The sequence below is a fragment of the Ursus arctos genome, chromosome X, assembly GCF_023065955.2.
Source record: "Ursus arctos isolate Adak ecotype North America chromosome X, UrsArc2.0, whole genome shotgun sequence".
Lineage (NCBI taxonomy): Eukaryota > Metazoa > Chordata > Mammalia > Carnivora > Ursidae > Ursus > Ursus arctos.
Genome location: NC_079873.1, coordinates 41,655,135 through 41,680,005, shown reverse-complemented (window position 1 = coordinate 41,680,005; position 24,871 = coordinate 41,655,135). Strand labels below are relative to the sequence as shown.

General features: G+C 43.5%; 1 protein-coding gene across 1 annotated transcript in view; it reads left to right on the top strand.

Annotated features, from left to right (window-relative positions):
- Positions 1–22,863, top strand: part of DGKK (diacylglycerol kinase kappa) — a 174,727-nt gene extending 151,864 nt beyond the window's left edge. Inside the window, exons 15-28 of the mRNA XM_026513437.4 lie at positions 979–1,198; positions 2,892–2,996; positions 3,455–3,551; positions 5,407–5,514; positions 10,629–10,725; positions 11,000–11,107; positions 11,730–11,843; positions 12,184–12,318; positions 13,432–13,592; positions 14,127–14,268; positions 15,283–15,369; positions 19,408–19,518; positions 20,892–21,015; positions 22,322–22,863. Coding sequence (XP_026369222.2) covers positions 979–1,198; positions 2,892–2,996; positions 3,455–3,551; positions 5,407–5,514; positions 10,629–10,725; positions 11,000–11,107; positions 11,730–11,843; positions 12,184–12,318; positions 13,432–13,592; positions 14,127–14,268; positions 15,283–15,369; positions 19,408–19,518; positions 20,892–21,015; positions 22,322–22,401 — 1,689 coding nt within the window. The 3' untranslated portion in view covers positions 22,402–22,863. The remainder of the gene's footprint in view (positions 1–978; positions 1,199–2,891; positions 2,997–3,454; positions 3,552–5,406; positions 5,515–10,628; positions 10,726–10,999; positions 11,108–11,729; positions 11,844–12,183; positions 12,319–13,431; positions 13,593–14,126; positions 14,269–15,282; positions 15,370–19,407; positions 19,519–20,891; positions 21,016–22,321) is intronic.
- Positions 22,864–24,871: the final 2,008 nt, after the last annotated feature.

Sequence of the window (24,871 nt, the reverse complement as noted above, 5' to 3'; positions counted from 1 at the left end):
GCATGATCCCGGTGTTCCAGGATCGAGTCCCACATCAGGCTCCTCCGCTGGGAGCCTGCTTCTTCCTCTCCCACTCCCCCTGCTTGTGTTCCCTCTCTCGCTGGCTGTCTCTATCTCTGTCAAATAAATAAATAAAAAATCTTTAAAAAAAACATGTCCATCTTTCATCAAAGGAAGAATGGCATTATGCAGGCTAACACACGTCCCGTGTACCTAAGCATATACCAAGCACCTGTCCACACTAGACACAAGTGTACACCGAGCATGTATGCATATGGTTGTATACCAGAACATGCATGAAAATACATACAAATACATGCTAGAAATATACCCACATTAACTTCTATAACAACAATGGCAACAACCATCACTAACACCTCTATAGCACTTACCGGTGCCAGGAAATGTTTAAGGATTTTTAATGCATTAATTTCTTTAATCTTCACAACTTCCCTAGAATATAAAAGCACACAGAGGTAAAGTAACTTGCCTCAGGTCACAAAGTATTCAGTAATGGAGCTGGAAATCAAGCCACAATCACTCAGTGCATTCCCCAAATATACACACGTACAAAGGCAGACACTAGGCACACACGCAGAGGCACACCCACAACCATAGGAGCATGCCCATGAGAACGCCAATCCAGAAAGGTTTATCTTTCCTCGAGTTTGCCATGTTACATGTCGTTTCACAGGCCAGTCTGACAGGAGAAAAATTTGGCAACATCTATTGATGCCTGCAGCTGCTCCGAAACAAATGATGTCTGTTTGATACCTTAACACCCTTTGGTTATCTCATCACATCTACCAAGTACTTCTTTCCCTAACCTTATATTTCCTCAGATGCAGCTTTCTTTGCTCAGGGTTCCTGGCCAACTACCACCCCTCCTTAACTCTCCCATACCACCCAGCTCCTCATTCTGTCCTTTCAAGTACTGGTCCCTCATAACAACGCCTTGTCCCCTTCACCCTTACACAGAGTGACATAATGTATGACAAGCTCAGTGTCCTGATTGATATCCTGGCCGAGGAGGCAGCAGTTGAGAAAAGTGCTACAGTATCTGCAGACGATGGCAAGGTGGATGGAAAGCCCTTTGTCCCTCAAATAGACCACATAGCCAAGTGCAAGTTGGAGCTGGCCACAAAGGCTCAGAATCTCCAGAAATCCTTGAAGCTCATCATATTCCAAGTTGAACAAGGTAAGGGGCCCAGAGTTGTGGTGATTGAGATAAGGGAAAGAGAAGGTTCCAGTGGATGGATTACTAATCTCCCTCACTCTGGGTCTACTTTGGCTCCACTACCAAAACTTGACTAGATTCTGCATTCATATAGCATCCAAAGTCAGTCCTCAGACTGCTGATTTGAAAAGCCTCAGTCCTAGTAAGCTGTCTCTTTGGCTCCTCCTACCTCCCAGGCACTCAATTCTTGCTACTCATTTATTTTTAGAACTAATACTCATCCTAAACAATTACAGCTCCTAAGTGGCCTGGCCCAAAGCTCTGTCAGCTTCCACCATCAGCCATGGAAATTTTTCCCACCTGTTCTAGTTCCTTCCAACCACCAAGCCTGTGACTATTTTAGAAAGAAAAGAATGTTCATCTCTGCATGTCTTACACAGTATTAATCAGGCACAAGGGCTCTGAGAGTGGTCCTGGGATCTCTGGCATTGATTGCCATTTCCCACGACTCCTGACATCTGCGAGCTTCCAACTCAGAATGAAAACTCTTTCAACTCTTCCAACTTCTTAATTTAACATTTTGGCTCCCACTTCTTCCCCACAATGCTTCTTTGAAAAACAGATCAGAAAATGGTGTAAGACCAAGTGTGCTCTACCTGGGCTATTGGAATTGAGCAAGGAAGTCCCTTTGGCTGGCCTCTGACTTTTAGCCAGGTACCTTCTCCTGCCTTGGTACCTTTAATATAGCCTCAGCCAAGTTTCCCAGAAAGAAGGGAAATCTCCATTCTGCACTGTGAATGTAGTAAACAACCAATTTGCCTCTATTTCTGTAGTTAGGTTCCAAGTAGTGGAGATGTAGCCATAATCTTATTACAACTAACCCTCAGCCTGCTCCATCAACACATAAGTTAGATTTCTAGGTGCAGCTCGTGGCCATGGGACAGAGAAAGGCACCCCTAGTGGGACAGGGATTGAACCTATGAGCTTTGGCACAGGTCGAGCACCTGAGCTACACAATATATAAGCTAGTGAAAGGAAGGAGACTCAAATGTTCTTGGAATGGATGAAACATTTGAATGAAAGGATGGCATGGTCCTAGAGGCTCAAGTCTGGGGGAAAAAAAAGTCATGTGAGTAAATGAATTAACGAAGAGGTGATAATGGAGACAGAAGAACAAAGGGTTTCCCACCTTGCTCCCCTGTCCCAGGCCCTGAGCTTGTACTCACACAACATTTACTGGGTGACAGAAAAAGAGGAACCAGTAAAAAGAAAGCTCAGCCATGGATATGAAGAGACATGGGGGCAACATTGTAAGAAAGCTAAGATTACAAACAGCATTGTGGAGGAGAGGAGATAGTCAACTGGGGGTCTCTACTGTCTACCCACGCACTGACTGGCATTAACTAAATGAAACAGACGCTTAAGAAGTGCTCAACAAATATAACAATCCTCCTTCCTTTCTTCCTTCCTTCCTCCCTCCCTCACCCCCCTTCTTTTCTCTCTCTCTCTCCTTCCCTCCTTCTCTTCCTCCCTCCTTTCCTACCTTCCTTTCTCCCTTCCTCCTTCCCTTCCTCCCTTCCTTCCTGCTTCCCTCCCACCCTTCCTTCCTTCCTACCTTCCTTTTTCCCTTCCTCCTTCCCTCCCTTATTTTCTTCCTACTTTGCTTTCTCCCTCCCTCCTTCCTTCCTTTTTTCTTTCCACTTTTCCTCCATAGTTCTGGATGAGCAAAGCCGACAGACAATATCAGTTAAGAACTTTACTTCAACTTTCTTCCTGGAAGATGACTCAGAAGATATTAGCCAGATGAGCCCAAGACACCGTAAGGATCTTTCTTTCCTTTTCTTATTCTAGCCTTCATCACTGTCTTCTAGCTCCCAGAGAATAAGGATGTATTCTCATGCATCTTTCTTTAGCCATAATCCTACTCTGCAGTAGATATCCCTCCCTCTCTCCCAGAAACTTCACAGTGTATGATCCCATGCGAACATCCAGAAGTAATGACCTCATTAGGTACTTTGAAAAGGCTGGCCTGATGAAACCCAAGATTTGAAGCTGCTTTCACTGCCAGCAAGCAAGCATCCCAGTCTTCCTGTTCTCTCAGAGGAAGTCCCTGTCCATCTTAGATAATCTCTCTTTGGATTGAGATCCTTGATTATAATCTAAGAAAAAGTCATTGGGTTTGACCCTGGTCCCACATAGAAAATAGGGTGAAATGCAAGTGAGGGGAGGGGCTTTCTTGTTTGTATCTGACACCAAGGTGATGTCTTTTGTGTCTAGGTTCTCGTCGTGGCACTTTGTCTTCTATATCTTCTCTCAGAAGTGAAGACCTAGATAACCTCAATTTGGAGCACTTACATTTTACACCTGAAACCATGTAAGTATTCAGCTCTAACCACCGTTTTATAACTTCCTTCTTTCTCTGGTTAAAAGAATAATCTAGGGGCGCCTGGGTGGCGCAATCATTAAGCGTCTGCCTTCGGCTCAGGGCGTGATCCCGGAGTCCTGGGATCGAGCCCCACATCAGGCTCCTCCGCTGGGAGCCTGCTTCTTCCTCTCCCACTCCCCCTGCTTGTGTTCCCTCTCTCGCTGGCTATCTCTCTATGTCAAATAAATAAATAAAATCTTTTAAAAAAAAGAATAATCTAAGAATATCCAGAGTCAAATCCTGACTCCACTTCCTAGTTGTGTTAACTTACAAAAGTAATTCAACCAATCTGAGCCTTAGTTTTCTCATTATAAAATGAAGATAATTGTAGAATTAGTCACATATGTTTCTTGTGTTTATTCCGCTTATATACGCATAGTACTTGCATTGAACAGTGTTCAGCACCCATAATTAAGTGCTATCCGTGTTAACAGTAATTATTGTTTTATGGTGACTAACATAGCATAATAAAAATTTTCAAAAATAAAATACCAAAATAAAAAATAAAAATAAAATAAAAAACAGTAATTATTGTTATTCTTATTATAAATACTTAATAAATGTTAGCTGTTATTTCAAAGGGTCTGTTTTTCCACTGTTGCTTTTAACAGTAAATAACTGGAGGTACTAAAAAATAAATGAGCATTTAGGGGACTAGAGAGAAAATTTAAGGGCATCTCTTTCATTAACCTTGCGTCTTTAAAATATTCCCAGCAGCCAGGTTCCACCACATTCACTCATTTTGAGTTCCATTAAGAAGATCAGTTTGGACATCACCTCAAGAAACCCCAGTCTCCAGACTGCAGTTGAGGGAGGCAAATCTCATCTGAGCATGTGGGATCAGTTTAGTAATGAATAAAAAAATTATCTATGATTGAGTAGCTCAACTGTACTCGTTTTCAGTTTCTCAAAAGAAGGACACAGCTGGCAATTATTTCAGTTAACTGCAGCTTCTCGCTTATTCCGATCTCCAACCCCCACTCCCCTCCACTCCACCGTTGGCTTACACTCGTGTCTGAAGTTTCATGGACCTACCTTATGAGTTTTGATCAGTGGTAGGTTGCCAAATGTTTAACAACCTGCTCTCTGGGGGAATAAAGTCCTGATTTATTCCTGGTACAAACCCTCCTGCCATGACCTATTTCAAGTTACTGATATAATTCCATTGAATGCAGAATTGGGACATAATAGGCATAATCAGCTTATATGAGCTGGTACTAACGGGCTCCAGCACACTACAGGTTTTGATGCTGACACCCAAGATGGATGCAGAAGAATCAGAAACCTGCCTGGCTTTTTTGGTTGTGTACATGTCTACCCTCTTGTATCAGTCTGTTCCCTCAAATGTGTGGTCACTTTGCCCTTGGATGTGAAAGGGCTACAAAGGAGTTCGGACATCTCTGAAAACAGTAGAGCAGACTTTGCTTTCATCATACATTTTTATCTGAGATACTTAAATGTTCTTTATGGGAATAAGTCAATTACTATTTCCCTTTATTATATGTGAAGAAAATATTGGCCACTCCTATCTAAGGGCCTCCAAAGATGATTTCTTTATTATGAGTTCCAACCCCACTGAATCCTCCCACGTGGCTGGGTGCCCTCTTTTAAAGCAAACAAGCTAGTTGTTAACACAACAGGACATCTATATGTGCGTGTCGCAGACATAAAGTCTCGTGCCCAGTGTAGGGGAGGCCCTCCCTCCATGGTTTTCAATCATGCAGATAAAGTCTCCAGCCTACTGATAATGGCACTTCTTGCCTACACCAATGTCTGTCCTCTTCTTTCCTTTGGCTGATTTCAGACGCTTCAAAGAAAGGTGTGTCATGAACAACTATTTTGGAATTGGACTGGATGCTAAAATTTCTCTGGAATTCAACACCAGAAGAGATGAACACCCAGGACAATACAAGTAAGGAAAAGAAACTCCCCTCCCTACAGGCAAACACATGCAAACACACAATCACAATATACACATATATTCCTACATCCCTACCTTTCAGACAAGAGAAAGAAAGAGGTTCTTTGAAAGTGAAACACGTTGGTTCCAACATTAGCCTAGTGGGATGGCTTGCTCCAAATGTTGACCTGATCTGTGATGGCTCTACACTGGCGTCCTGACCTTGGAGCTGCCTGCACAGCTGAGACCTACAGACTGCTGTGTAACACAGTTCGTGGAATTACTGTTATTGAAAACAGATTACACTGACTTGACTCAGCAAATTCTCTACCTTTGTTCTGTCTGTGAGAGCTTGACCAGGTCCTAGTAGCGGCTTAAGTCTGTTTTAGCTTGGCAAGGCTACAAATTACCAAAGATTGCCCTGCTCCTTCTTGGTGTTCCTAACCTGGTTCCCCTGGATCCACTGATTTTACCCCATCTGGTGTTAGGTTGCTTAGCACATTTTAGTACTTCTGTACTATAGATACACCCTAAGGCAGCCTCAGAGTTCTTGTAATTTGAAACTACAAGTAAAAAAAGCATGCACCGCACCACCACCCCTGCCACCGGCCACCAGAACCTCTCTCTCGGAGCAGACCTGGGCTGAGGAACAAGTACTTTATCAGATATGTGTTTTGCAAATATTATTTTCCAATTGCTTGTCTTTTTTATGACTCTTTTTATAGTAAATTTTTAAATAGGTATGCATAGATGTACATAGAAAAAGGTTAATAGTCATAAAACAATGTTACCAATGATTATTTCATAGGGATTCAATTGCAGCGTGATTTTTCTTTCTACTTTATGTATTTATTTTTTTAATTATTGAAGTATAATTGACATATAATCTTATATTAGTTTTAGGTGTACAACATATTGATTCAACAATTCTAGACATTGCTCAATGCTCACCAAGATAAGTGTGGTTACCATCTGTCACCATACAATATTATTAAAATATTACTGACTCCATTCCCTATGCTGTAGATTTTATCTCTGTGACTTATTTATATTATAACTTGACGTTTGTACCTGTTAATCCCCTTTATCTATTTTGCTCATCTCCCCACCCACGTCCCCTCTGGCAACCACCAGTTTGTGCTCTGTATTTATGAATCTTTTTCTGTTTTGTTTTGTTTTTAGATTCCACATATAAGTGAAATTATACAGTATTTGTCTTTCTCTGTCTGACTTATTTCACTTAGCATAATACTTCTTGGGTCCATCCATATTGTTGCAAATGACAAGATTTCATTCAGTTGCTTGTCTTTTTTTGTTGTTGTCTGTCTTTTAATTTTCTTAATGGTGTCTTTTGAAATAAAAAAAAAGTCTTGAATTTTGATGAATTCCAATTGATCAATTGTTTTCTTTTATGGACCGTGCTTTTGATGACATATCTAAACAGTTTCACCTAACCTAAGGTATCAAAAATTTGCTCCTAATTTTTCTTCTAAAATTTGTGCTGTTTTTGCTCTTACATTTAAGTCTATGATCTGCTTTGACTTGTTTTTGTGTATGGTGTGAGGCAAGGGTCTACGTCTTTTTGCATGTGAAGATCCAATTAGCACAACACCAGTTTTGAAGCTATCCTTTCCCCCAAGGAATTGTATTGGCACCTTTGTCAAAAATCAGTTGATAAGAAATGTAAGGATTTTTTCTAGACTCTCACTTCTGTTCCATTATTCTGTATGTCTATTTTCACACTGTCTTGATAACTGTAGCTTTATAGTAATTTTTGAAATTGGAAGATGAAAGTCCTCCAACTTTGTTCTTTTTCAGAATTGTTTTGGTTGTTCTAGGTATTTTGAATTTCCATATAACTAAACTCCTATTTTTATAGATGAGGAAACTAAAGTGCCCAGAGAACTAATGGTTTCAAACAAGAGTCCAAATAATTTTATGCTAGCCTTCTTACATTTCAAAACTCATGTCTTGTAGTGACTCATTGTGGCTCTTTTAAAAGCTCGTAGTATTCATCTTATTTTATTTTTCCTTCCCTTTCCCTATGTTCATCTGTTTTGTTTCTTAAATTCCATATATGAGTGAAATCATATGGTTTTTATCTTTCTCTGACTAATTTTGCTTAGCATAATACCCTCTAGTTCCATTCATGTCATTGAAAATGGCAAGATTTCATTCTTTTTGATAGCTGAGTAATATTCCATTTTGTGTGTGTGTGTGTGTGTGTGTGTGTGTGTATACACACACCCCACATCTTCTTTATCCATTCTTCTGTTGATGAACATCTGGGCTCTTTCCATATTTTGGCTTTTGTGGACATGGCTGCTATAAACATTGGTGTGCATGTCGCCCCTTCAGATTAGTATGTTTGTATCCTTTGGATAAATACCCTAGAAGTCCAATTGCTAGGTCATAGGGTTGCTCTGTTTAAAAACAGAGAGGGAGACAAACTGTAAGAGAGTCTTAGCTATAGGGAACAAACTGAGGGTTGCTGGAGGGGAGGTAGGTAGGGGGATGGGGTAACTGAATGATGGGCATTAAGGAGGGCACTTGAAGTAATGAGCACTGGGTGTTGTATGCAACTGATGAATCACTGAATTCTACCCCTGAAGCTAATAATACAGTATATGTTAATTAAATTGTGTTTAAATAAAAAAAATTTAAAGAAAGAAATAAAAAAGAAAGAGTGAGTGAGTGAAGAATTTTGGGAAGTAAACTGAGTTTCATGGTCATACTTCTAAATGACCTTGCTGACTACCAAAAGGAAACTTGTGCAATGGAAGAATATTTCTCATTATACAGTACATGGAATAATAGTAACTATAAAATCTAACACTTCTATTACTTTTTTTAGGCTCCCAAATCATAATCAGGTATAAAAGCTTAAGGTCTGGAATACTGTACAAGAATAACACGAGAATGATTATGTACTGTACTTATTAAAATATACATACATCTGATTTAATACCAGTGAAAGGTACTAAAATAGTAAAAAAAAAAAAATTCATAGTAAACTCTATCCAACATTTATAATGATTGTAAGCCCCTGCTTGTTTTTATCAGAGATCTTGCAGTCAGTAGAACCCTCTCCCTCCCACCTCCACCCCAAGTCTCCTGACATCCTTTGCCTGTCCCATATTCTCTCCACTGGCTCCTCCTCTACAATCTGCCTAGTAAGCTTAGCTCTATTCTATGGCACTGGTTTAATATACAGGTCTTGGAAAATCCCTCCACTTTGCCAGAAAAGTTACACTTCAAATATGTTGCAGTATAAGAGTCATATGTTCCAAATGAAATTGATCCCAAGCAGCAGAAATTTTATGCTCCTGGAATAGCACTTGCCAGACTAGCTGGTGTGTATAAACCAGTATGGTCACAGTTTTTTTTTTATAAATATTGCTTTCTGATTATAGCCTGTGCCCTCCAAGTCTGAGCTCATATCAGCATCAAGGAAAAGCAGTAAATTGAGGTGATGCTGAGGCTTCCAGAGGGCCCTGGATCCCATTTCAGTAGGTGTTTGCATAGGGATACCAGTTACATTATCCTAGCATCCCCTCTTGCGTCCAGTTACCATTTGACATGACTCCTCTCTATAAGAAGGCACTTGAAGATGGTACTAGCACAAATATAGACACATAGATCAATAGAAAAGAATAGAGAGCCCAGAAATAAACCCATGATTATATAGCCAATTAATCTACAACAAAGGAGGCATGAATATGCAATAGGAAAAGTCTCTTCAAAAAATGATGTTGGGAAAACTGAACAGCTACATGCAAAAGAATGAAAGTGGACCACTTTCTTACACCATACATAAAAATAAACTCAAAATGGATTAAGGACCTAAGTGTGAGATGAAACCATAAATATCCTAGAAGAGAGCACAGGCAGTAATTTCTCTGACATAGGCTGTAGCAATATTTTTCCAGATATGTCTCCTCTGGCAGGGGAAACAAAAGCAAAAATAAACTATTGAGACTACATCAAAATAAAAAGCTTTTGCACAACAAAGGCAACAATCAGCAAAACAAAAAGACAACCTACTCAATGGGAGAAGATATTTGCAAATGATATATCCAATAAGGGGTTAGTATCCAAAATATAAAGAATTTATGCAGCTCAGTGCCAGAAAAACAAATAATCCAGTGAAAATGGGCAGAAAATGTGAACAGACATTTCTCCAAAGAACACATACAGATGGTCAACAGATACATGAAAAGATGCTCAATATCACTAATCATCAGGGAAATACAAATCAAAACATCAATGAGATATCGCCTCACACTTATCAGAAGGCTACAATCAAAAACACAAGAAACGACAAGTGTTGGCAAGGATGTGGAGAAAAAGGAACCCTCTTTCACTGTTGGGAAGGCAAACTGGCGAAACCACTGTGGAAAACAATATGGAGTTTCCTCAAAAAAATTAAAAATAGAATTACCATATAATCTAGTAATTCCACTCTGGCTATTTACCCAAAGAAAATGAAAACACTAATTTGAAAATATACATGTACCCCTATGTTTATTGCAACATAATTTACAATAGCCAAGATATGGAAGAAACTCAAGTGTCCATTCTTGGATGAATAGATAAAGATGTGGTATATCTATACAATGGAATATTACTCAGCTATAGAAATAATGAAATCTTGCCATTTGCAACAACATGGTTGGATCTAACGGGTATAATACTAAGTGAAATAAGTCAGTCAGTGAAAGAAAAATACCATATGATTTCACTCATATGTGGAATTTAAGAAACAAAACAAATGAATGAATAGAAAATAGGAAAACCAAAAAAACAGACTCAAGTACAGAGAACAAACTGATGATTACCGGGGGGGGGGGGTGGAGGTGGTTGGGGGATGAGTATAATAGGTGATGGGGATTAATGAGTACACTTGTCATGATGAGCACTGAGTAATGTATAGAATTTTTAAATCACTTTATTGTACACCTGAAACTAATATAATAGTGTATGTTAATTACACTGGAATTTTTTTAAAAAACTTTTTTTTAAAAGGAAGGCATTTGAGGAATAAGGTGTTGTCTCCTCTTGCTTTTCTTCACTCGTTTATATTATTCACCCTCTGACTATCTTTCTCTACCCTTACCTCCCTATAGTAGCCGCCTTAAGAACAAGATGTGGTATGGCCTTCTGGGAAGCAAGGAACTTTTCCAGCGCTCTTACAGGAAACTAGAAGAACGAGTACACCTGGAGGTGAGTGGAAAAGAGGGCAACATGTCCTGGACATGGAGAAAGGAAATCTCATTACTTTGGGAATCAACTTTTCCCTATATCTTTGGTTCTTCCCAAGCTTTAACTCTGATCCTCCCTCGCAGCTCATGGGAGGAAGGCATAAAGGTAGGTTTCCATTTTATGGATAAGAAAATGGTAGCATGAAGAGAAGACAGAGCCCTTCCCCATCTCTGTAAATGTCCCTCCACATGGGTATCTGAAGGACCAACCAATGAGAACTACTCTTTTCTTTCAGTGTGATGGAGAAGCTGTCTCCTTGCCAAACCTGCAAGGCATTGTAGTGCTCAACATTACCAGCTATGCTGGAGGTGTCAACTTTTGGGGAAGCAGCACAGCAACCACAGTGAGTATGGAACAGGGAACAGGCAAGGAAAAAGGCGTGGCCCCTCTAAGTCTCTCAAAAAGGGTAGCTGGACTGACTGGTGTAGGAAGTAGACAATGGGGGAGTAGGAGATAGGCTGGGAACCTTTATTAGCTCAGCTATGTGATCAAGTTTTTTTAAGGCAATTACCATCCCAGAGCACAAGAATCAACCAAAGGCCTCAGGATCAGATCAATTCTTAGGTGTTACCTGGACTTTGAATTTTCTACTCCTCAGGCCTGAAAGATCCTTGAAAGGTTTCTCTTTTCTCCAAGGAGTTCTGTCAGTAAAACCTCCTGGGAAATTGGCCATGACTCCTTTCCTCTGAGCTGACCCAGGAAGGTCATGAGGCCAATGGGACTGGCCTTGGGGATTTATGATGTTAGAGAGAACAAGGAGGAACCAACTAAGAGTTGTGATCTTAGAAGGGGCTAAGAATTGTGATCTCAGTGCCCTTTTCCCAGATTGGCTTCCTGACCTCATCTTTCCCTTTGTAATATGTAGTTTTTCCACTCTTCATGAGCTAGAAAAATTCTGACCAGGAGTCTTCACAGCATATGGGTTTCTCAAGGGTGGGATATGTGACACAGTTTTTCCTCCCCAGGAATATGAGGCTCCTGCAATAGATGATGGGAAGCTGGAGGTCGTGGCTATCTTTGGTTCCATACAAATGGCAATGTCCCGTATCATTAACCTGCATCATCATCGCATCGCCCAGGTAGGCAAGGGTTGGGTGGGCACCAGAAAAGGCTGGGTTTTGAGGCTACAACCTAGAATGTGGAATAATCCCACAAAATAACTGGGTGTTAAGAGTGCCACCGTGGAGGGAGGTTATCTGGTGGGTGGTAAGGTGCTGGCTAAGGTTGGAGACAGAGGTCATAGGGACCAAAAGGAGCAAAAAGGCCAGAGGAAACAGGTGTTTTTCCCTGAGCTAATCTGATTCACATTCTTGCCAGTTCTGCTTCAGATACACATTAAGGCCATTACTGTGGGATTATCAGATTGATCTGTAGAGTGGCCTCATTTTTCTCCCCATCCTCCCTCTTCTTCTCTGGCAGTGCCGTGAGGTGATGATAACCATTGATGGTGAAGAAGGTATCCCAGTACAGGTGGATGGAGAGGCCTGGATTCAGAGGCCAGGCCTTATCAAGATTAGATACAAGAATGCTGCCCAAATGTTAACAAGAGATCAGGTAAGAAAGGAAGGTCTCACCTTTCTCCTATATTGTCTCCTCTAAAGCTGTCACTTGAGTATTGAATACTTCCAGTCAGGCAGAATTCCTCAAAGGGAGGTCTGCATGCCACTTATATCAGAGTCATCTTGGGGGCTTATTAGAAATGCATCTTCCTAGGCCCCACACCAGACCCACTGAATCAGAATGGGGATGGGTAGTTCCTGGGAATTGCATTTGTAAATAAGCTCTCTGAGACATTCTGTCATATACTGACATTTGCAAACCACTGTCCAAGACAGTGAGATAAGGAACTCCCTCCTTTGGTTTTGGACAGAGTTGTTCCTCTCCCTCCTCTGCACAGAGAACTAAAGAGAACTAAAGGCCTCAAGTAGCTATGGAGATATCTTCTTCAACAAGAGATTCTTCATTGAATATGGTCTCTAAGTTCCTCTAAGATTGAAGATGCTGCATTAGCAAATGCTTCACTTCAGTCAAACCATCTGAAACTAGAAAGAAGCCATTATTGACCAGATGTTCAGTACCTGGAGGCTTTCTTCCATCCATAGAAATAGCCATAGAAAAGGGAGGGGAAGTCTAGTTTACAAACTGCCTACTTTGTGCTGGGCACATGTATTCTCTCCCAACAGTCTTATGAGGTAGATACTCTTACTCCTATTTTACAGGTGAGGAAAGTGAAAACGTGAGAGGTTAAGTATCACACAACCAGTAAACGACGGAAGCACGATTCAAAATTAAACTAGATATGTCTGGCTCTAAAATCCGTCATAACATATAGCAAAGAAAGGAGCATGAAAGGTGCTCCACTGTCTTATGATTATGACACCCTCATATAGAAGCTTCTAGAAAGTGAACATCTATCTGACAGAAGCATGGGGTCCCAAGACACAGCACAGTAACAACAACAAAAGTTAACAGTGCCTAGTAGGAAAGGGACAGTGAATAAAATGAAGGCTACATGTGGAGGTTTGTAGATGAGTGTATAGAAGAATGGATGGGGTCCTCTTTCTCCTTTACCCACTATCCCCACAAATATCAGACTCGCAAACAGATCTGTCCTGTACCTTCTTAGCTATAGTGATCATCGGGATCTGCCACCATCTTCATTTTCAGGACTTTGAGAACTCAATGAAAACGTGGGAAAGCAAGCACAGCGAAATTCAAGCTGCCTCTCAACCCCAGCTGGACTCCCAGGAATCTCAGGATAGCCTCTCTGACGAGGAGTATGCCCAGATGCAGCACTTAGCTCGGCTTGCAGAGAATTTCATCAGCAGGTAAGTGGACTGGCCCAGATACAGGGCTGGGAATCCCTAGAACAGATAGGGAGAAGACCTGGCTGCTGGGGAACCTGGCCTCAGAAAGGAGTCTTTCCCAGAGCTCTGAAGATTGACAGGGACCCTGACGATTCCAGCAGGAAATAGTCTTTGTGCTCAGCAATACGCCAGCTTTAACCTCTTCCTTTAGCCCCAGAATGAAATTTGATCTCCTGATGCCCCAGACCCAGGAGGACTAAGAATATTTATCCTTGCCCTTAAGTATCAAGAGGACCTCAGAGTTCTGGAAGTCAGCTTCCCTTCTCTAGCCTGGCCTCCCACTCTCCCACAGTACCCAGTATCTAATTCAGGTGACATAAGGATGGACAAAGCCAAGTGCCTAGAGAAGATCAGAAACATCTTCTGGCACAGTTAGTTACCCAACCCACGTACCAGGGCTCTCATTTCTACCTTCATCTCAACCTTCACCAGCACCCCGGGCCAGAGGCTTTTTAAAATTTCCAGACCCATTTATCTGTTCTTGCTTTATTACAGACTTACCGACCTGAGCAAGCTCCACCAGCACATGTCTGTTCTCATGGATTCTGTGAATGCCAGTGCTAACATCCTGAATGACGTATTTTACAGCCAAGGCAGTGGCAATGAGGCAGGTGCAGGATCCTGCATTCCCAATGAGGTAAGAAAGGAAAGGGCAGATGAAGAAAAAGTGTCCAAGCAAATAGGAAGGGGGATGAAAGTGGAGAAAAGTGAGCTAGAGGCTGGGCAGGGAAACTGGGCAAATGATATGGCAGGAAACTGATCGACAGAGTAGAGGGGAAGTAGAGGTATTCCTTGACTTGTTACAGGTGCCAAGTGGCTACTGGGGAAATTCCGTGGCAGATCCCGTCAGCCTGAGAGCTAGCCCTCTTCCTGATAGCTATCAACCACAATGGCCTCATGGGAGAAATAGCCAATGGATAGAGAGAAACTTGGCATTGGCACCTCCTCATCCCAATTGGATCTGTGTATAACCTGTTAAGGTGATGTCTGTCATTGAAACCTGAGCTCCAGGCTGCCTCGGTTTCCTTCTTGAGGGAAAGGTCCAGATTAGGATACTTGATGCTAAATGTGCCATCCAACGACTTTACCCGCTGCCAGAAGATTTAAGTGATTCTTTTTAAAAGGGAACTTTAGTGCTTGGCAAACAATACAAAAGGGCCACATATAGGATCAAGGCCTCCAAAAATGTGGGTTGCCTATTTATTTTCAACCAGGCTTCGTTGGTGGAGGCCTGGAGCTCAAAGCCTGGAGTTTGGGGAGGAGATGGTTGGGCCTAACCCGCTACCGTGGGAAAGGGGGGTTTTAGTGTAGCAGCAACAAGCAGCGTCAGATGTACTCTCCGGTTCACCTAGTTCCTACTTCACCGTATCCACAGCAGTCAATCAATGGTGCCAAGTGCAAGGTGTGCCGCACCGCCTCGTAGGACAGACCAATCTGTACCAGTAGTTGACGGCTCTGGTTATGTCAGTTCTGATTGGTTGATGTCCATGCTGTCCTAGCTGTGCTGAATTTGAATATTACTTTTTCACCTATGGCCACATCCTACTAGCCTGCTCCTACCTTCCTACAGAGAAGCCAGCTGCATGCTTACTAACCAACAACTCCTCTGTCTTTGTCCTTTCCCTGCCTTTCTTTTCCTTTCTTCTCTCAGACTCTAAGCAGAAATGATGCAGTAGATGTTACATTTAGTCTTAAAGGGCTCTACGATGACACCAAAGCTTTCCTGGATGAAAACTTGGTGAGTGGAGGGGGTTGGAACGAGGGAGGGCAAAGTATTCCATCTGAAGAGGGTCACGGTCTATGCTTGGATCTAGGGTGTTGGGAGACACGTAGGAACATTTTGGCAGGTGCTCATCCGGCAGTCCCTGCTGTGTCATACTCGCCCAGGGTTGTCATTGATTGTATCAATTCACAGGTGATGCTAATCCATAGTGACTACCATATCCTTGAAGAAAAGTCTCTCCCTCTCTTTTGGCAAATGTCCCCTGAGGCCAGACCAGGCCAATCAAAAGTAGGGTGTTCTCGTCATACTTTAACACAAGTTCAGTAGAAATGGGTGAACTCTTTTGAGCTGCTCTATATCGCCCAAGTTTCCATATACCTTTGTCACCATGTGGGAAGACGATATAGACTAGCGGGAAGCACGAGGTTCAAATCCCCGATTGGCCACTCACTAACTGGATTCATTTCTTAAGGCTGCCGTACTGAAGTACTGAAACCTGGGTAACGGAAAACAACAGGAATTCATTATCTCACAGTTTTAGAGGCTAAAAGCTGAAATCAACATGTCAGCAGGGCCATATGCCCCTGAAACCTGTAGGCAAATCCTTCCTTGCCCTTTCCTAGCTTCTGGTGACTTGCCGGCAATCTTTGGTGTTCCTTGGCTTGTAGACGCATTACTCCAGTCCTCCGTCTTCATGTGGATTCTCCTTGTGTCTCTCTGCCTTCACATGACCATCTCCTTATAAGGACACCAGTCATACTGGACCAGGGGCCTGCACTACTCCAGTATGACTTCATCTGTAATGATGCCATTTCCAAATAAGGTCATATTCTGAGATACCAGGGGCTAGGATTTCAACATATCTTTCTGGGTGGGGGGGCACCCAATTGAATCCATAACACTGGCTGTGTGAAGTAACCTCACATCTCTGGGTCTTGGTTTCCCTATCCATAAAATAGTAATTGTAATCTCTACCTCTCCAGGTTGTTGTGAGAATTAAATTAGCTATTGTATCTAAAGTGCATAGCTGGCCCGGCACCTACTAGCAGCCTGATAGATGGCAGATTTTATTAGTGTTGGGGAAAATGGACTGAAGCTCCATTTTTGAGCTACAAGGATAGTTGAATGTTTCTCATAATGCAAAGCCCATAGGCACACTTGATGAGTGTGCTCTGATGAGTCAACTGATCATGACCACCCCACTTTTGGGTTGGCTGCTAAAGCCCTGAGGCAGGTGCTGTTCTTGCCTCTCATCTAATTAAGGTTTATTTGAAGAGGGGCTTCTGAGTTGATATTGCAAGAAGTGCATCCACTTCCCCTTTCCCATTTGCACATCTAATTGGCACACTGCACAGGTGGCAGAGTGACTAAGGCAATCAGGCCAGGCTGTCCCAGCATCTGAGCCCCAAGCTAGAATCTTTCAGCCTTAAACAACAACAACAGAAGTACCTTCTATATATAGGCAGAGCTCAATGGCCTTGCAGTCTGAGCAGCAGAAAATACGGGAGCTTGGCCTTTCATTGGCACTCAGGCTTTCTTGAAGTTCATGGCATGAAAATTGGTTTGTGCCAGCCAACAACCCAAATTAAGCATATACCACACTTAATACAGGTTAAGGACCTGATAAGGACCCCCCCCACACACACACACAGACACACAACCAGATAAGACCAGGGGGAGGCAGCAGCTAAGAATGATCATGTATTTCCAGAAGGTCTATGTCAGAGGTAGCATGGAAATAAAGCTGATTTCATTCTGGTGTTGTTATTCTTCCCATTGAAGAAGGAGGGCAGTAAGCAGCTCAGTGTTGGCAGAGGGGTGTAGATTTATGATGCAGGAAATCCCACCCAGTAACTCCCACTTCCTTTATTTGGCAACCTCACTTATGCTATGGCCAGTGATGCGTTAGAACAGAAACCAAGAAATAAACAACAAAGTCCCCTGAGTCAGTTCACACATTTACCTCAGAGATTCCTGGACAAGGTACCCAGTAGAGCCGGAGGGATAGGAGAATAGAGCATGAGACTCAAACCCACCACTAGAATTTTTCAGAGCCTAAGTCTCTGGATGCTAAATAGGAAGTCATTAGGAAGACATTTTGTTCTTCTCCTATTATGATTAGAAATCATTTTCCAAAGCCCCAAATCCTTCTTTCTCCTCTGTGGCTTTGGGTTTGACTACCAAACCCTTTTTGAGCATTGCTGGTAAGTATGCTCCTATGGGCTCCCGCCCCTTTCTCCCTTACCTTGAAGTGATAGCCATTTCTACCTGACACCTGCTATCCTCCATCCTGCTGCCATGTGCACACACATGTCCTGTGCATCCAGGCTACTCTGTACTGTCCTAACTCATTAGTTGCAAAGCAAAAGATTAGTTGTCAGCACTGACTCGTTTCTCTTTCATATCCTGTTCTGACTGACCATAATCTCCAACTGCATCCCCCACCTATTCACCTGCCATCCATTTGTGACAGTTGGCAAGGCTCCATTTATGGCTGGAGCATCAAGTGGCGCATGCCCAGCTAGAAGCCACATAAGTGCCAGATTGAAAGTAAAGCATATGACAGTGAGGAGAGGTGAGGCCAAGTTAGGTGGGCTGGAAAGTATAGCAGGGCTGATGATACCAACATGCATCTGTTCTCCCAGCTCACAATTTCATGCAACATGAACTATCTCAGCTATGTTGCTCATCTAGGACTTGGTTCTTCTGAGTTGAAGATGGTCCCAGAAGAATTCATTTTAACTCTTCCATGGACTGTGCAAAGTTCATCCTGTGGGTTCTGGGGATTATTAGGGAATGCTTAAGCTTTGTTTCCTGAACCTGTGGGACAAGCCATCTGGATCACATTTCTAAATTACAAAGAGAGACTAGCTAGGGGCTAAAGCACAGTTTGGGGGGGGGGCGCCAGGGTGGCTCAGTCGTTAAGCGTCTGCCTTCGACTCAGGGCGTGATCCTGGAGTCCTGGGATCGAGCCCCACATCAGGCTTGCCGGCTGGGAGCCTGCTTCTTCCTCTCCCACTCCCCCTGCTTGTGTTCCCTCTCTCGCTGTCAAATAAATAAATAAATAAATAAATAAATAAATAAATAAGTCTGCCTTCGGCTCAGGTCATGATCCCAGGGTCCTGGGATCGAGCCCCACATCAGGCTCCTTGCTTGGCGGGGAGCCTGCTTCTCCCTCTGCCTGCTGCTCCCCCTGCTTCCTCTGCTTGTGCTTGCTCGCTCTCTCTCTCTCTCTGACAAAATCGGAAGGAAGGAAGGAAGGAAGGAAGGAAGGAAGGAAGGAAGGAAGGAGTAAATAATGAAAGCACAGCTTGGGGAGGCAGACCCTCTTTGCCAGAAAGGGAAAATTTGAGCCAATCTCTCTCTAGCCTTCTCCTTGCTTCACAAAGGAGCCTTTAAATTATGGTAACCGTGTAATAAAGATTCTCCCAGCATCTGACCACCTCACATATCCTTCCTGGGCAGTGTAGGATATAGGATGGGCTATAGAGTTAAACAGATCTGAGTTTCTGTCTAGCCATGTGATCTTGAGCACCAAACTTCTTTGAATCTGTTTTCTTAGCTATAAAATGAGAATAGTACCTCACAAGGTGTTATAAAGTTATTGGGAAGATAGAATGATATCATGTAGGCACAACGCCTGGCATACAGCATGTACCAGAAATTGGTAGCTGTTATTTAGGGGGACACTTAGATGTCTCCGGGACTTAAGGGTCAGGGGTAAGACCCTTGTTCTGGACCCTAAGCTGTAGGGGTATAACTCAAGTGTTAATCAATACTGGTCAAAGGGCCTCTCTGCTTGCCAGAAGGTGAACATGCCCAGCCCCAAGGAAATCACCACAATATGGCTGTTTCCTGGATCTCCCTCTTGATAAAGAGCTAGCTAGCTATGCTTTCCACTGATCCCATGGCCAAAGGAGATACAAGTTGTCACCCTGTGGTCTCATGGTCACTAGCAGGGACTAGGAGCGTGGGAGAGAGCCCGAGTTTGTGAAGGCGGGGTGTTAGGCATTGGATACTCACTATACTCACTCTTTTTCTTGTCTTTACCAGCTAAGAAATGCTGAGGATGAGGCCACACTGCGAACTGCCCTGGAAGCCATGAATAAGGAGTTTGAAAAGCTATCTGAGATTGACTGGATGAATTCCATCCTTGTTCCAGAGGTGTGTTAACTGGGGATTAGGAAATAAAGAGGAAGAGGGCTTCTTCCTTGGTTCCTTCCAGTGTGGGCCAGGACCCAGTGGCTGATGTAGCAGACAGTGTCCAGTAGTGGCTTTCGGCTTGAGCTTGAAGGAGCCCCCTCCTTCCATCTCCTCATTGTAAGCAGATGGGACATGGAAGAAAGCACATTGAAAAGCTAGATGACCATGGGAAAATAACCAGAAAGAAGAGCTGCTCTGTGGCAGGAGATGATTGGGAAAGAATGCAAGATTGGTTTTCTCTATGCTGTTCTCTGGTGACAATTCCCCCTCCCTGCCCAATACCTGCTACTAGGAACTGGATTTCATCTGGTACATTCCCTTATGACCAATACCAGTTGTTTGCAGCCAACATCTGTTCTAAATGGTTGGTGCCTGGGCCATATGGGTGGTGAAAACAGCTCTCTCTGCTGCTTTCTGTCCTCCCCCCCCCAACTCTGGGAGGATAGCAGGCTCAGTGCCTTCCCTTAGCAGGTGCGTGGCTTAAAAGAAAACCAAACATGGCAGCAGTGGCTACAGTCTAGCTGTGGGGATGCTGTCATTTTTGGAGAGTCAGATCAGGAAGAGGAGGAGGACAGGCTTATACTCTTTCTCTAATGGAGAGGATTGGAGGTGTAAATATCTTGTAAAGATAAAAATCCCTAAGTTTCTTGGATTGTGTGTGGCTGGACTTTCTGGCAACAATGTCAACCTGGGAATTATGGTGGTGAGATAAGCACACTCTAGCAGGAGGGAGAGGGCTGGGAGCTAAGCTGGAATGAAAGAGCCTGCAAGATCTGTACAGCAGAGAGCCCACATTCACAACTAAGGGCTGTGTGTGGAGAACCCTCTCTGCATCCCAGACAGGGGAGCAGGGGGCCTGTGAGGCAGGCCCTTCCCCATATGAAGGTACTTGGCCGAGGAAGCGTGTCATAGCTCATCAAACCATATGCCTGAAAGAAGGGATGCTTTTTTCTAATTCAAGCAGAGGTGCAATGTGAGGTGGCAGTGGTCCTAGCAATCTCACCCTTCCAATCCCTAGCCACGTGGCCGCAGGCAAAATATTGTACCCCTCCAAGCCATCGCTTCCTCATTTCTAAATTAGGGACGATCATAGCCCCTTTGCAAAGTCATTTGGGAGCTTATCTGAAAGCAGTTATTCAAGTATTTAGCAAGGCGCCTGGCACAGAGTAGGATCTTGGTAAACATCATTTGCCTTTCTAGAGCATGGGACTTGTCTCCCACACTTGGATAGACAGAAATCTCTGCTTTATGTTCACCAACTTGCCAGGCCTCTAGGGATTGTTTCTGAATGTTAGGCAACTAATTTTGACCTTCCTTTTGCTGTGGTTTCCCAGGAAAGCTCTTCAGACACTGACAGTAGAAGCATGAGATTGAAAGTTAAGTTCCCCAAATTGGGGAAGAAGAAGCTAGAAGAAGAAGACAAGCCTAAATCAGGCCAAGGAGTCCAGGGTTTTATTGGTAAGTGTCCCCCCTCCACAGGCATAGGGGTTATGAAGACTTCCCCAGCAGCCCGGGTACCTCCCAGGGACCTAGAGCTCCCCTGACAAATGTTCGCGGATATGGTGGTGATGGAGGAGGAGACGGGCTGGGAGCCAATCTTAGACAATGCCAAGCAGCCTCTTAGACAAAGCATGAGTTAAAATGTGATATGGAGGGGCGCCTGGGTAGCGCAGTCGTTAAAGCGTCTGCCTTCGGCTCAGGGTGTGATCCCGGCGTTCCGGGATCGAGTCCCACATCGGGCTCCTCTGCTGGGAGCCTGCTTCTTCCCCTCTCACTCGCCTGCTGTGTTCCCTCTCTCGCTGGCTGTCTCTCTGTCACATAAATAAATAAAATCTTTAAAAAAAAAAAGTGATATGGACACTGGGAAGAACCTGAGAAGGAACCATGCTATGTGGTCTCTGTGACACAGATAGCTGAAGAGAAAAATGAGAACAGGCAGTCACTCTTCTGCTTGACCCATTCATGTCCTTGGTTGATGAAGTATGGCAAAATAGTCATGCTTAGATCACCCTCCCAGTCAAATACTGCTACAAGCTTCCGGTTGTGCTCCAGAAAGCAGTATTGTTTGAGATGGGTTGGGATATCAGTGCTAAGCACCTACAGGGTGAAGAATAGTCTCTATGACCTACCTAAACACTGTTATTCCTTACCGGTAAATCCCTGGAAATGCAAGTTTTCTATGTTTCGTTATTTGAATTTTGGTTCCATCCCTTCTTTGGAATTGGACTTAAGCATTATTGATATGTCAGTGGAGCTCAAAAGAAGGTTCTCCTAGCGTTGTCAGTTATGCCAATTCTGATATCAATTGTCTCTACTACATTTTGGGCCTAGATAACCTGAAAGCTTGAGAGATACACCAGTAGTGGACATGGGGGAAAAGGGATGGAGGGTGGCTGTTTGTTTCTGAGGAAATGAGAATTTGCACAGATGCCAAGAGAGAATTTCTTGGCTCAAGCTATGTTTTCTCAGGTTTGGTCCAACTGTTTGATTTCCTAAGAATCTTCCAGTTGGGAGACCATGGTGTTTGAAAGTCTTTCAGAAGACTCTGAAGGGGTCAGTAGCAGGTCCATGGAGAACTCACTCCATTTGTGTTTGGCTCACATGGTGTCAGCTGCTATTCTCAGATGACTGAGAGATGGTTGGTACAATAGGAAGAAACCAGTCTGTCTCCCAATAGACTCTTTGTTGGCTCTCTCTAGGGTCCGTACATGTGGGTGTCTGGCGATGCGCTAACATTATCTCTATACTTGTTTTTTCTCTAAAGGACGTTTGTGGCATCACAGAAATCGTGAAGATGAAGCAAAAGATGATGATCCTCCAACATCATCCAGGTTTCAACTGTAGTCCTTAAAAGCTGGAAGGAGAACTCACAATGTTTGGAATTCCACTACGAAACTCTGAAAACCTCAATATAGGCTAAATTATTTCAGAACAAACATGAGCACCACCAAGAAAGATCCTCCAATTCTTTACACTAATCTACTTTTTCTGGACTCAATCAGGTCTCCTTAGAGGTTTACCTTTTCTCATTGGCCAAAGATTCTTGTTCCGAGTTGTTTTGTTCAGTTCTCCTTCTCTGTGCATCTTGAGCAACTACAGTACTTAATTGGGATAAGCTCATTGTGAATGGCCTGGAATCGACAAAGGATTCAAGAAAGTTCGCCTCTTCAGGGAATTTGGGGACAGTCTTCTCTGACGAGCAGAGAAACTGTTGATGCTAGGGAATGAACGAAAGAAAGAAATACTCTCAGGGAGATAAGGAGAGGGGCGAGGACAGCCAGGCTTGGTTGTTTCTCCCCCAATCCCTGCCAGTTGGAACTTGTAACTTCAGGAGGTCTCTTCTACTTGGCTTATTAAGATGAGAACTAGGTCCTGGGGGCTTGTCCACTTGCCTGTTACGATGACCATGTGAAATCTTTTCTCGTAGACATGGTGACTGCTTTCTCTGCAAACCCTTTGTGTTTTTCCGTGTGTGCATGTATGTCGTTGCACATGTCCAGGTGGTGCTCTGGTGGCTGGGTGGGCCCATTGATTGGAGCTCACCTCTATGGCAACCATACAGGATCCCCTGCTACTGCCTTGACCCTAGCCTGCATGCCTCCATGGAGTGTTTGCCCGCGCTCTCGCTGGATTTTTTAACTAAATGTTTGCCGCTGTGCTGCAGTATAGATTGTGTACAGAGACATAAAGATGTATATATATATTTTTTTCTTTTTAAGAACTGAAAATACAACTCGACCTCTAAGTGACCCTATAATTTATTGTGCTAACCCAGGAATCCCTCCCCACCCTGATCCTATCCCCCACTCCCTACACACACACACACACACACACACACACACACACACACACACACATGCCTCTACCAACTGCCCTAGTTCTTGGTGGAGCTTCTAATCTTTTGGTGCATTTTCAGCGTCTTAGAAGTGGCTGGGATCTACCTATAGCCCAGCTGATTCTGACACCCTCCCCCCCGTAAAATTCTGAGCCAGGCCACGGAAGGGGGAACAAAAACACCAACGCCCTAGAGAAGGGGGCTAAGCTGGCATGCTGCCTTTTTTGCTCTATTTGTCCTGGGCTTTACATCAGCAACTGCCCCAAACTGTGCTGTCCACTTCTCCAGTGAAGACTATATGGAGCAACCAGGCCTTGAGCTCTGTGACTTAGATGCCTGAGCTAGGGAATGCCTGACAAGTCACAGCCTAGGCCCTTCCCCACAAGCTCCATCTTGGCCTGAGTCTTCTGGACAGGCTGTTGGGTCAGTCCCCAAATCACCTTGGAATCTCCCATCTTGCTCCTTTCCCTTGAGTACAGAGGGGCATTCAGAGTGATCAGAAAGAACATGGGCCTCGGAAAATGGAGGCTAAAAGCCTCTGCTTTTCCCATGGTTCTTCCAAATTTCTCATGGAAACAAACTAGGCCAAAATTGCCCCAAATCCCAATTCACATTTTTTGAATGCCTGCACCCAGTCAGGCAAATCTAATCAAATGCCAGTGTCAGAGACTTTCTCTCTGGTCTGCCTTGAATTCCCACCCCACCCCCTTCAACTCATACTTTTCGTAAGTGTCCCTTTCCACTTATCAAGAGAAAGCCAGAAAACTGGCCTCTCCCCACTTCTTAGACAAACTTAGCGTGCTCAATTACCTGACTCAGTCCAATGGCTGGTTCATCTAGGTGCACAATCGAGACTCCAAGCACTGGTTCTCAACTCTGGAACTCCACCAGCCTAGCCCACTGAAACCAGCCACCTGTGTTCCACCTCTGCAGGGGTGAGGAGAAAAATACTAACAAGGGGATAGTCCCCATACGTCTGATTGCTGTGCCAAACAAACAAAAAAGTCCTAGTTCTATAACTAGAGAAGAAAGTTCATGGAAAAAGACGAGAGAAAACATTTAAAATTTATTTAAGCATCAGAAATATGTGAACTTATTATACGTATTTGAGTGGGAAGTGTACTGTTGTTGTGTCTTTGGCTTTCTCTGCATCGCTCTTTCTTCCCAGGAGGAGGTATTAGGTCAAAACAGCAAGGTCACCGTTGCAGCCTGACTTGGCTCCTCCGTGGCGACACGCATTAACACTGCACACACAGTCACTCACGGAGTTAGGGAACCAAGTTACGTTTTTGTCTCAGAAGAGCCTTTTGTAAAATTTCCAAAAGAGCAAATTTTAAGAAACAGAAGGAAGTCCTGGAGAGGGTGGCTTTATCTTGGCCGTGCCTAAGCAAGGCTGTGTCTTGTCATTATTTTTATCACCGATGATAGTGAACTGTAATAGGGTTCCATCTCTTGTGCTTACTTTGCTGACTTACTATA